The 12,732-nt window shown below is 44.1% G+C and overlaps 1 protein-coding gene and 1 long non-coding RNA gene across 2 annotated transcripts in view; one reads left to right on the forward strand and one right to left on the reverse strand.

Annotated features, from left to right (window-relative positions):
* Nucleotides 1–12,732, reverse strand: part of LOC138737160 (uncharacterized) — a 55,168-nt gene that overhangs the window by 34,016 nt on the left and 8,420 nt on the right. The window lies entirely within an intron of this gene.
* kcnk17 (potassium channel, subfamily K, member 17) overlaps nt 1–12,732 on the forward strand; it is a gene marked incomplete at its 3' end in the record, with an annotated part of 36,049 nt that overhangs the window by 20,884 nt on the left and 2,433 nt on the right. The window contains exons 2-4 of the mRNA XM_069887147.1: nt 3,395–3,509; nt 6,130–6,296; nt 7,945–8,113. Coding sequence (XP_069743248.1) covers nt 3,395–3,509; nt 6,130–6,296; nt 7,945–8,113 — 451 coding nt within the window. The remainder of the gene's footprint in view (nt 1–3,394; nt 3,510–6,129; nt 6,297–7,944; nt 8,114–12,732) is intronic.

A 12,732-nucleotide genomic window follows, 5' to 3' on the forward strand; every position in this document is an offset into this window, starting at 1 on the left:
CTACGCCCCAAAGAGAAAAGTCCCAGCTCTGCTAACCTTGCCTATTTTCTAAGCCTGTCAACATCCTGGTAAATCTCCTCTGCACCCTCTCCAGAGCTTCCACATCCTTCCTGTAATACGTTGACCAGAACTGAACACAATGGTCCAAGTGTGGTCTCACCATTTATGGAGTCTCAACATGACCTCTCTTCTCTTGAACTCAATTCCCGCTATTAATGAAGCCCAGTATCCCATAGGCCTTCTTAACTATCCTATCAACTTATGCGAATGTATGGATTTGGACCCCAAGGTTCATCCACGCTCTTAAATAACCAACCATTAACCTTGTACTCAGCCTTTTGTTTGTCCTTCCAAAATACATCACCTCACACTTATCCCAAATGAACTCCATCTGCCACTTCTCTGCCCAACCCTGCATCCTGTCTCTTGGAGCCAAAGGCAATCCCTTTGGCCTGCCATAATCATTCAGACTACCTCTGCAGTCTATTCTGACCACATTTCACAGCACCTCTATCATAGCCTTCCATGGCTTGGTCATTCAAATACTTGTTAAATGTTGTGAAAATGCCTGCCTTCACAAAACCCCAAGGCAATGCCCTTTATAAATTTAAATTTAGTCATACTTCACGGCAACGGGCCCTTTCAGCCCATGAGTCCATACCGTTCAATTACACCCAATTGATTAACAACCCCCAGCACGATTTTGGACAGTGGAAGGAAATCAGAGCTCCTGGAGGAAACCCACGTAGACGCGGGGACAATGTACAAACTCCTTGCAGACAGCGCAGGGTTTTAATCCCGGTCACTGTCGCTTAAATGGCATGGTGATGGCCATTTTGCTAACTGTGCCATCCTTCTTCTTCTTTATAGACAGTCATTTTGGTGTCACCCTGCCCGATGGTGTCACCTTGTGTGGTCCGCAGCCCCTGCAAACCCCCCCCCCCCCCCCCATCGTGACACCAGTGGGACCAGAACTGTCCACAGAATTCCACTAAATGATATTACCTTCAGTATATCCCTGAATGTAATAGCAATACTAACAAGTAGCAAAATTAAATTACACCTTTAAATCACAATACTACACGCACAGCCTAAATGTATTTTATTTACATAGTTTCATACTGGCTAAAGTGAAAATTGAATTACATTATTAGTTACAACATTATTAGTAACTGAACGGAAACCTTTTTTGACTTTTCTCCTTTTCCTTTAAATTACGACTTAATTCTCATAAAAGTTATTGACGTTGGTTCACAAACAATAATGTCCACAATATCGTACCTAAAACTCCAGAAAATGTGGCAAAGCAGCGACTATAAAAACACTAGCAGGAATGAAAACAACAGCGCGTGGCACGTGGCACGTGCAGACGAAACCACGGGGTTTGAAGCGCTGTTGTCGTTGGGTAATAACGGCAGCTCTTAGAAGGTTCGAAAAGTAAATGAGCATTGAGTTTTAGCCTTGTAGGTGTATTGATACATGTCATCTGGGCTTACAGAAAATGTTTTTTTTTGTTGTTATATCAAACTACAGGGATATTTTTATTTAAAAAGTACATTTCTGCTGACACACGGCACAAACATTTTATAGACAATCATTTTGTTGCACCCCCTCTGATGGTGTCACCCGGCGTGGTCCACACACCCCGCACCCCCACTAGTGACGCCAGTGGGGCCAGAACTGTCCCCAGTACTCCAGCTTAATCCATATTTTTAAAAATCAAATTGTAATGGAACCTTCCTGCTCCCATGCCTGCTGCACCACCTTATCTACCCATGCTGCCATTACCTAAATACCTAAATACTCTTCCTGATAAATTTATTGTCATACTCACAAGTACAGAGTATGACAGACATTCTTGCTTGCTGACACAGGTACAATAATCCTCTATTTTTCTTCCATCCATATCCCTGTCTAAGAGTCTCTTAAATCTCCCTAATGTTTTTGCCTCCACCACCATCCCTGGCAATGCATTCCAGGCACCCACAACTCTCTGTCAAAAGAATTTAATAGCTTAATAGATTCAATAGCTTAATGGATTTGTGTTGATCTTTAGTTATAAAATATATATTCCTTAGTAAAGTTAGTTTGTGGGCTAGATACAGGGTCACATCGCATTTACAATACACTCAGAATTGAAGTCATTTTTGGGGTCGAAATGTCTTGGAAAGGCAGAGCTATAGAAGAATTGAGGTGGTCTTAATTGAAAAGTCAAATACTATGTGCGATTCTTAAAAGCATTTTTGTGTACATTCAACGTGATGCTGGCAGCTGTTTCAAAACTCAAGTGCCATTTGAGTGACCTGTGCAGATGATTCAGAATCATCCACCTACAGTTTTGGACTAAGATGAGGTCAGACAATTTTGAAGAAATGAAGCTGAATTAGTGATGATGTCATGTCACGATTTTGAGAAAGGATATTACTGAAGAAATCAGACATTTTGAGTCAGTTGGAAGAAACCGTTCCTCCTGTGAATACAGGATTGCTTTCTCTATCAAGAGAAGAAGTATCTTTTGAAAAGGATCTCTGTGCTCTTCTTATTAAAAGAAGAAATACTCAGTAGTATTTTAAAAGAAAAGAGCCACACCGAGTGATCTTTTAAGCAAAGAGAGGCTTAATTGTGTCCAGAGGAAGGGTCACTGTTGATTAAGAAGTTTGAAATCATTGTGAACTCCAAAGGAAAATAGGAGGAAGTTTGCGGAAAATCACTCATATGGAGGATCGAAGAATTTCATCTGTATGAAGGAATATTGTTTTGAAAATGACTCTACAAAAGAAATATATGAGTTTTAAAGGTCTGATGATTTGATGTTTCAAAATACCTCATTATTGCTTTTGAGCAACAATTTAAAGAAACCTGATGTTTCACTCCTGCATCATAATTACTCCTGAACCACAATTTAAAACAATCCTCAAGTTCAACAAGGTGTTTGAAACTGCACTTTTTTTCAGAATGGAGATTAAACTGTAATAGTTTGGGATGTAATCTCATGCACACACACACACGCACACACACACACACACACACACACACACACACACACACACACACACACACACACACACACACCACACGCTCGCACACACACACACGCACACACGCTCGCACACACACACACGCACACACACACACGCACGCACCCACACACACACACACACACACACACACACATAGATTTGCGCATGGTGGGGTTAAGTTTAAAGTAAGAAATTAATATTATTAATATTAATAGTTTAATAAAAGCTATTATTTTGAATTTACTATTGTCCAGTGAATTTTCCACTGCTGTTCCTTTGTTCGTTCGTAACAATAGCAAGCACCTATCAGCACAATTCAGATTTCTGCTGGCTTTGGAAATGCTTCATTAACCATTCTCTCACGTTTATTTAAGATCATGATAGATGCCTGGGAGAAAGGTGTAAACCCATCGGGAAATTCCACCAATCCAAGCAACTGGGACTTCAGCAGTTCCTTTTTCTTTGCTGGAACAGTGGTGACCACAATAGGTAAACCTCTCCTTCTCAAGGACGTGCTTTCTGCCTTTGTTGCCTTCTTCTTCTTCTTTCTAACTTAGCGCGGAGCCATGCCTGGGTGGCACAGTTGGTGTGGTGGTTAATGTGATCCTACTACTGCGCCAGCGACACCGCTTCAAAGCCAGCGCTGTCTGTATGGAGTTCGCACCTTTCCCCCCTTGTCCTGTGTGGGTTTCCTCCGGGTGCTCTGGTTTCCTCCCACCCTCTAAAACGTACGGGTTGTAGGTTACTTTGGGTATAATTGGGTGGCAAAGGTTAAAATGGTGTCTACACTACTGTAAGTAAATATTTTTTTAAAATCAGAGTACAACTTAATAACATGAGGCATTATACACAGTTACGGTTTTTAAAATTTTTAAATTTAAAATTTAAATTTTAAATTTAGACATACAGCACGGTAATAGGACATTTCAGCCCACGAGCCCGTACCACCTAATTACACCCTATTGACCTACACCCCCAGTACATTTTGAATGGTGGGGGGGAACCGGAACCCCCGGGGAAAACCCCCGCAGACATGGAGAGAACGCACAAATTCCTTATACAGACAGCACAGGATTCGAACCCCAGTCCCAACCGCTGGTGCTAACTGGTGTAACTAACTGGGGGTGGAGTGCTTGAATTACAATGAGGGCCTGGACGGGCTGGGGTCTGTTTAAGATGGAGAGGAAAGGCTGAGGAGTGACCTGACAGGGGGGGGGGGTAATAAATCACGACGGGCATGGAGAAGGTAAATGGTAGTTGTCTCTTTCCCTGGGTGGAGGAGTATAAAGTAATGGGAATAGGTGAGAGAAGAACCCAAGGGACAATTTTTTTTTCACACAGAGAATGTTAGGTGTGTGGAACGTGTTGCCAGATGAAGTGGTTGGAGTGGGCACAATGTTTATCGACCCCCCCCCCCTTTTGACCCCCTGGCATTTATCGACCCCCTTGGATTGTCCCTTCGACCCCAGGGGTCGATATCAACCACTTTGGAGACCCCTGACTCAGACTTAAAGATACATGCATTCATATTACAATACAAATATTTACAAATGCCCAAATTAACTGATATATTGAAAAATCTACACTCAATAATGCACTACCTATGTCCACTATGTCCCGTTGTCTAATCGGGATTTCTTTGTCAATATTTTTATAATAAACAAATCTTACATAGGTAATAATTATCAGAATAAGTTTCCAACAAAATAGATACACTTACATATGGGTACAAATAAACTATGATACATTGAAAAAGACATAATATGTAAAAATTAATCTCTCTCTCTTGTGAAGTTATTGGGTGAATATAGGTGGCCCACTACTGGAAGAGGGAAAACAACCAAACCACAAAATGGGATCTAAATATTCTGATAAATTATGAATATAATTAAGAAAAGGTCCCCATAAACTTACAAAGTTACAATTCATTTCAGTAGAAGACCATCTATTTTTTTCCAAAGTTGGGCATGCCGTCCCATCAGATCACCATTGAGTATGAGTGGGAGGGACAGCATCTCACTGATATGACTCTTCTAACGATAAGGGGAGCAAGAGCAACTGCATGGGATTGTAGCCCAGGCAAATTCAGGTCAGTTGGCTTACTCTTCCCAAACAGGGCAAGGATTAGGTATCAAATTAACATTAAGATCTAAAGACAAGGTACACAAAATACTATCCAAATAAATGGAAAGGGAAGGACATGATCAAAACGGATGAAACAATATACCTTCCACTCACAAGCTTATCCAGAACATCATTTAAATAGTCCCTAAACCATCGGACCATGGAGCAGAATTAGGCCATTTGGCCCATTGACACTGCTCTGCCATTCAAACCAAGGCTGATATATTTTTCCTCTCAACTCTATTCTCCTGATGTACATTTCTCTAAGAACATCTGATCCAAGCTCATCCCTAATTCCATCGTAATTATCCCTCCTCTAATTAAAACTTTCCCATTTTGTCTGCTCTTGTCCTTGCCCATGGCATTGCTGAAGGTTCCTGTCCTTGTCCACATCTATGCTGAAGGCTCCTGTCCTTGTCCACGGCTATGCTGAAGCCTCCTGTCCTTATCCATGGATATGTTGATGGTTCCTATCTTTGTCCACATCTATGCTCAAACCTCCTCTCCTTGTCCACATCTATGCTGAAGGCTCCTGTCCTTGTCCACGGCTATGCTGAAGCCTCCTGTCCTTGTCCATGGATATGTTGATGGCTCCTATCTTTGTCCACATCTATGCTCAAACCTCCTCTCCTTGTCCACATCTATGTTGAAGGCTCCTGTCCTTGTCAATATACTGAAGGCGAATCTTGGCCTTACGGTTACTAAAGTCGATTTCGAGTAATATTACATCTGTCTTATTACATGATAAAAAGGAATCTTGAATCTGAAGTTTCCTATCCTTTTCCATGTCTCTGCTAAAAGAATGGTTTGGAGGGATTTGGGCAGAAGTAGACTAACTTGTTTGACTTGCATATGGTTGTGTCAAGTAAGCTGCAGAAAGAAACAAACGATGTCATCCTCTTGAGTTTCTCCCTAGATTTTACTGCAGTTTCAGTGTACGTGGGACGACATTGAGACCCAGGTCTCATTTTTCTCTTTTCTCTAGGCTTTGGTAATCTTTCCCCCAGCACTGTCGGTGGACAGGTCTTCTGCGTCTTTTATGCATTGTTTGGAGTCCCTTTGAATCTAACTTTCTTAAACCACCTTGGACAAAGTATGAATGGCCACTTGAAGATGCTGGAGAGGAATGCTCAGAAATCCAGCAACCACCAGGTAAGCATCACTCCCAGGCAACAAATGGCTGCCAATTGGGGTGGAGGTGACTGGCCATTAATCCGGCTTTCTCAATGAATTGTATCAGATAACACAGGTCAATGAAGAGTTTGCTTCCTGAACACTTTTGGGTGTATTTTATAGATTTTGGGATGCTGATCACGAAAATCACCTTAAAAGTTTCCTATCACGTAGAACTTTTTAGATATAACCTATTTTTGTCATGTTTTAAGTAAACTTCAATCGTATAAAACCATGAAGGGTAACACGTCATTGAAAGTTTATTTTCTGCATCCGAACTTGGATGTCTTCCCTACTGATCTGGGTGCAGTCAGTGATGGGCATAGTGAAAGGCTTCACCAGGACATTGCGACCAGTATCAAGGCAACTGGAATCCATCAGTGCTGGCCGACTATTGTTGGACACTGGCATGAGAGGCATCAGATACTGAGTACAAACATAAATCAGTGACAAAACATTTTTAGGTCGGTTTAACAAAGACATTGTGATGTGCTTAACCATGCTAAATTCAATATAAGCTAACTTAATGTTGCTGGGGTCGAGTGCAATATATACAAACTTGCTGGAGAAACTCAGCAGGTCACGCAGCATCCATAGGAAGTGAAGGGCAACCATTGATTTAGACCTGGGCCCTTCATCGGGTATAAGGAAAACCAGGTGGGGGATGGAGAGAGAGGAGGATCAGAAGAGAGGGGGGAGTCAGGAAAAGGGGGAGGAGCACAGCCTTATAGAAATCGGAGAAAGAATGCTTTATATTCCGTCTCACCAGTCTCCAAACAAACACCATCAGAACATAGAACAGTACAGCACAGTACAGGCCCTTTGGCCCACAATAGACTCTGCCTCCCACACAACCCTCCATTTAGATTCTTCCACATGCTTGTCTAATAGTTTCTTGAATTTCACCAACGTACCTGCCTCCACCACTGACCCAGGCTGTGCATTCCACACACCAACCACTCTCTGGGTAAAACACCTTCCTCTAATATGAACTTTCTACCCATTACCTTAAAGCCATGTCCTCTTGTATTGAGCAGCGGTGCCCTGGGAAGGAGGCGTTGACAGGCCACGCTATTAATACCTTGTATACCTCTCATTGCCTTCTCCGGTTTTCGTGTAATCCTCCCCGCAGTCTTTCACTTTCCCTCATCCTGCTGTCTCCTTTCTTCCAGCTCCCCACCCCCTTCCCTTCCATCTCCTAGCAGAGAGCTACCCTGCTTAGTCTTCTGCCTCCTCCCCATCACCTCACCTCTCCTCTCTTTCACCTTTCCACCTCTTACCTGTTCACTCCTCCCACTTCCCCTTCCTCCCTCCTCTCCTCTCCTCTCCTGCTCTCCCCCCCCCCCACCCCCCCCCCCCACCCGGCGCCCCTTTGGTCTCCATGGATGTTGTGTGACCTGCTGAGTTTCTCCAGCACATTTGTGTACAGCACTTGACCCCAGAATCTGCAGATTTTTTTCTTGTTTAACAATAATAATTAAGACTACGAGATATTTGTTAAATGTGTGTTGTGGAATATGGGGATAGTAAAGAAATAGAAATATGACAGATATATATTGTTTTAACAGTGGGACAAATATGTTAAGGAAAAAGTGTCTAATTAAATGTCATCTTCTTTCTTCTGTAGCAAGCAATGAAGATTTTCATCATGGTGTCCCTCTTGATTTTTGGCACTTTTCTCTTCCTGGTGTTCCCACCACTGCTCTTCAGTCATGTAGAAGGTTGGACCTACGGCGAGGGCTTTTACTTTGCCTTCATTACTCTCAGCACCATTGGCTTTGGAGATTATGTTGTAGGTACGATCAGGTTCCCAATGAACCCACTGTGTGTGGCTAGTGCCCAGATCTGGGGAGCTGGTGGCATTTATCTCCTCCCATTCCAAGGCCATGCTTCTCCTGCACCACTGGGCGGAACGACTGGCCCATTAGACGTGGGGTTTGAATCTGGCGCAGTATGCAAGAGGTTTGTAAAATCCCCCCATGTCTGCTTGGGTTTCCTCCAGGTGTGCCGGTTTCCTCCTGTCCTCAAAATGTACTGGAGGGTATAAATTAATTGGTATGATTGGAGCCACGTGCCTGTGGGCACGTTATCATGCTGTATGTCTAAACTTGCCAAGCGCTGACTCATGTCACCGTGGTCCGTCCAACAATAACAAGATTCTCACAGCTCCGTGTGAATTGTTTATTGTCACTTGTGCTGAGATACAGTGAAGGGTTTGTTTTAAGACTCATAAAACACTACAGCACGGAAGCAGGCCCTTCGGCCCATCTAGTCTGTGCAGAACTATTATTCTACTAAGAGAGTAAGATGATTGGCTGCAGACGTTGTGATTGTCGTAAAAACACCCAAATGCTGGAGGATCTCAGCTGGTCTTTTCAGCATCTATAGGAGACAAAGATATATTGCCGACGTTTCAGGCCTGAGCCCTTCAAGGAAAAAAAAGGCAGAAGCAGGATATATCAGAAAGTCTCAGAATTCAAACAATGAGGGAGGAATCTGGACCAACAAAAGAAGGGGTTAATTGGATGTGATAAGGGGCTAGGTCAAATTTATCATGTCTGTGTGAAAAGGAGACAGGGAATGGAGAGACGACGGGGGAAGACAGGGAGTGGCGGGGGGGAGGTTGTTTTAACAAAGCCAGAGAAGTCGATATTAATGCCATCCAGTTGGAGGGGGCCCCAGTCGGAAGATGAGGTGGTGTTCCTCTAATTTATGGGTGGTCTCAGTCTGGCAGTACATGAGACCATGGATAGGCATGTCGGCAAGGAAATGGAATGGAGAATTGAAATGGGTGGTCACTGGGCGATCCATGCTGTTGCGGCAGACAGATCATTCTGCTGAATCCCATTGACCTGTGTGAAGAAATTCCCCCTCACGTTCCCCTGAAATACCATTAACTCATGTCCTCTCGTTCTTGACTCATCTAACTTCAGTGGAAGCATCTCGTTTACATTTATCCCTCAACATTTTGTATACCTCTATCAAATCTCCCCTCTTTCTCCAAATTTCCAGGGAATAAAGTCCTAACCTATTGAACCTTTCCCTGTATCTCAGCTCCTCAAATTGTAGTAACTTATTTGTAAAATTTCTCTGCACTCTTTCTATCTTATTGATACCTTTGCTGTAGGTGTGTGACACAATAGATCAAATTTGGCCTCATACAATTTTACCATAACATCCCAACTCCTATACTCAATACTTTGATTTATGAAGAAAAACTGTGCCAAAGAGGTTCTTTCTGACCCTATCTACCTATGATGCCATTTTCAAGGAGTTATATCTCCTTATTCCCAGATCCCCCAAGTGGATTGCGCTCCTCTGTCCCCTCCCGTTTACCGTGTATATCCTACCTTGGTTAGTCCTCCCAAGGTACAACATCTCACATTTGTCTGCAATAAATCTCATCTACCATTTTGCAGCCCATTCCTCCAGTTGGTCCAGATCCGTTTGCAGGCTTTCCTCTCTGTCCACTACACCACCAATGTTTTTATCATCTGTGAAATTGCTGACCCAATTTACAGCATTACCATCCGACAAACAGCAACAGACTCGGCACCAATCCTTGTGGCACACCACTAGACACAGGCCTCCAGTCAGAGAGGCAATCATCCACTAACACTCTCTGGCTTCTCCCACAAAGTCAATATTTAACCTAATTTATTCCCTCAACCTGAATATCGAGTGATTAAACCTTGAGCAACTTTCCATGTGGGACCTTGTCAAAGGCCTTACTAAGTCCATGTAGACAACATCCACAGCCTTTCATTCAACAACTTTCCTGGTAACCGCTATAAGATTGGTTAGACACAACCTACTACATACAGAGTCATGATCAATCCTTGACTAGAATATACTTGCATATCTAATCTCTTAGAATATGTGATATGTGCACTATCCAGGCAAGATCTTTCATACACCTAGTGCAGTAATCAAACAAAGTATGAGGTGTGGTGTAGGGGAAAGAATGTTGAACATAGCATTGGAAAGACAAAGACAAGGTATTGGAAAAAGTGCAGTTAAACCATCCATAATCTTTTTCCCCATCACAAATTCATAACATTAGGAAAGAGGCTGTCCTTCAACTGGATGTCTGAAATTTCAAGCCCTTTAGCTTCTTTAAAATATTGGCAGCTTTTCCAGAGCAGTGGAAGAACAGGTGGGGTCGATGAAGAACAGGTTGGTCTGCAAGATGGCCTGAGCTCAGTTCTCTGCGTCTTCCTGTGGTCTTGGGCAGAGCAGTTCCTGGACCAAGCTGTGATGAATCTGGATGGGTAACCTTCAATCGTGCATCTGTAAGCAATGGCAATAGAGTAGCAGACAGCACATCGCTATTACAGCGCCAGGGACCGGGGTTCGAATCCGGCGATGACCATAAAGAGTTTGTACATTCTCCCATGTCTGCGTGGGCTTCCTCCAGGTGCTCTGGTTTTCTCCCATCATCCTGGGTCAATTGGGTGAAATTGGGCGGCACAGCTTTCAATGGCCAGAATTGACTTCGACTGTGATGTTAATAAGATTTAGGATTTTAGACGTACAGCCCGCGTACCCATGCTTCCCAACTACCCCAATTAAATTAAGAATCAGAATCTATTGTCATGGACATGTCATGAAATTCGTTGTTTTGCAGCAGCGTTCACAGTCCAAACATTTATATAAACCACCTTACCAAAGAAACAAAAATAATGCAGGAAAAGGAAAGTTCATTGTTCATTCAGGAATCTGATGGCGGAGGGGAAGAAGCCGTCCTTGTGCTTCTGGGTGCTCGTCTTCAGGCTCCTGTATGTTTTACCTGATGGTAGGACTCCTGTTCATCTCCGAATCATGGGTCCTCTACCGGCACCACCTACGGCTCCTAGAACGCTTCCACCAGCGTTGTCTCCGCTCCATCCTCAACATCCATTGGAGCGCTTTCATCCCTGGCGTCGAGGTGCTCGAGATGGCAGAGGTCGACAGCATCGAGTCCACGCTGCTGAAGATCCAGCTGCGCTGGATGGGTCACGTCTCCAGAATGGAGGACCATCGCCTTCCCAAGATCGTGTTATATGGCGAGCTCTCCACTGGCCACCGTGACAGAGGTGCACCAAAGAAAAGGTACAAGGACTGCCTAAAGAAATCTCTTGGTGCCTGCCACATTGACCACCGCCAGTGGGCTGATAACGCCTCAAACCGTGCATCTTGGCGCCTCACAGTTTGGCGGGCAGCAACCTCCTTTGAAGAAGACCGCAGAGCCCACCTCACTGACAAAAGGCAAAGGAGGAAAAACCCAACACCCAACCCACCAATTTTCCGCTGCAACCGCTGCAACCGTGTCTGCCTGTCCCGCATCGGACTTGTCAGCCACAAACGAGCCTGCAGCTGACGTGGACTTTTACCCCCTCCATAAATCTTCGTCCGCGAAGCCAAGCCAAAGAAAGAAGAAGCAGTGTGAAGAGTTCATGGCCTGGATGGTAGAGGTCTTTGAAATTAGAGGCTGCTTTCTTAAGACACCGCCCCTTGTAGATGTCCACGATGAGGTGAAGACTGGTGCCCGTGATGTTGCAGGCCAAACTAATAACCCTCAGGAGATTTTTTTTCTTGTCCTGAGCATTGGCACCTCTGTATGAGACAGTGATCCCACCAGTTATATTGCCCTCCACGGTACACCTGTGGAGGTTTACGACATACTCAATCTCCTCACAAGCTAGAGCTGCTGGTGAGGCCACTCATGATTGCATCAACATGGAGGCTCCAAGACAGATCCTCAGATCTTCAGATCCTCAGAAGATGGGGACTCACAGAATGTCCTCAGGGTTCGGAGAAAGCAAAGCCGCTGGGTGTTCTCTCTCTCTCTTGTGCTCTTGACATGGTTGGACCAGGATGTTGACTACCATTTAAACATGCACAGGTCATGCTTTAGCAAGTCCAAAACCACTCCCCCATCTTTCCCCAACTTCCATGTCCTTGACAGGGAGTTGTCGTGTGCCACAGTGGTGCTGCCAGTAAAACCATTACCTCACAACACCAGAGACCCAGGTTCAATCCTGACCTCCGTCTGTGTTAAATTAAATTTTAATTAAAAAAAAATTAGACATGCAGCATGGTAACAGGCCATTTTGGCCCATAAGTCCATGCCGCCCAATTTGCACCAAATGAACCTACACCCCCTGTACGTTTCGAACGTGGGGAGGAAACTGGAGCCCTTGGGTAAAGCCCACGCAGATGTGGGGAGAATGTGCAAACTCCTTACAGACAGCGTGGGATTCGAAACCCAGTCCCGATCGCTGGCGCTACATCAGCCATGTCATAGAATTCCCTGAAAGTGGCAACAGTAGGTAAGAAGGCGGATGGCATGCTACATCACTTCGAACACTCAGTATAAAGCCATATTGCAGTGTACTGTTACTGTGGTTATGCCCACATTAGGAGTACTGAGTGG

Source organism: Narcine bancroftii, chromosome 6 (genome assembly GCF_036971445.1).
Source record: "Narcine bancroftii isolate sNarBan1 chromosome 6, sNarBan1.hap1, whole genome shotgun sequence".
Taxonomy (NCBI): domain Eukaryota; kingdom Metazoa; phylum Chordata; class Chondrichthyes; order Torpediniformes; family Narcinidae; genus Narcine; species Narcine bancroftii.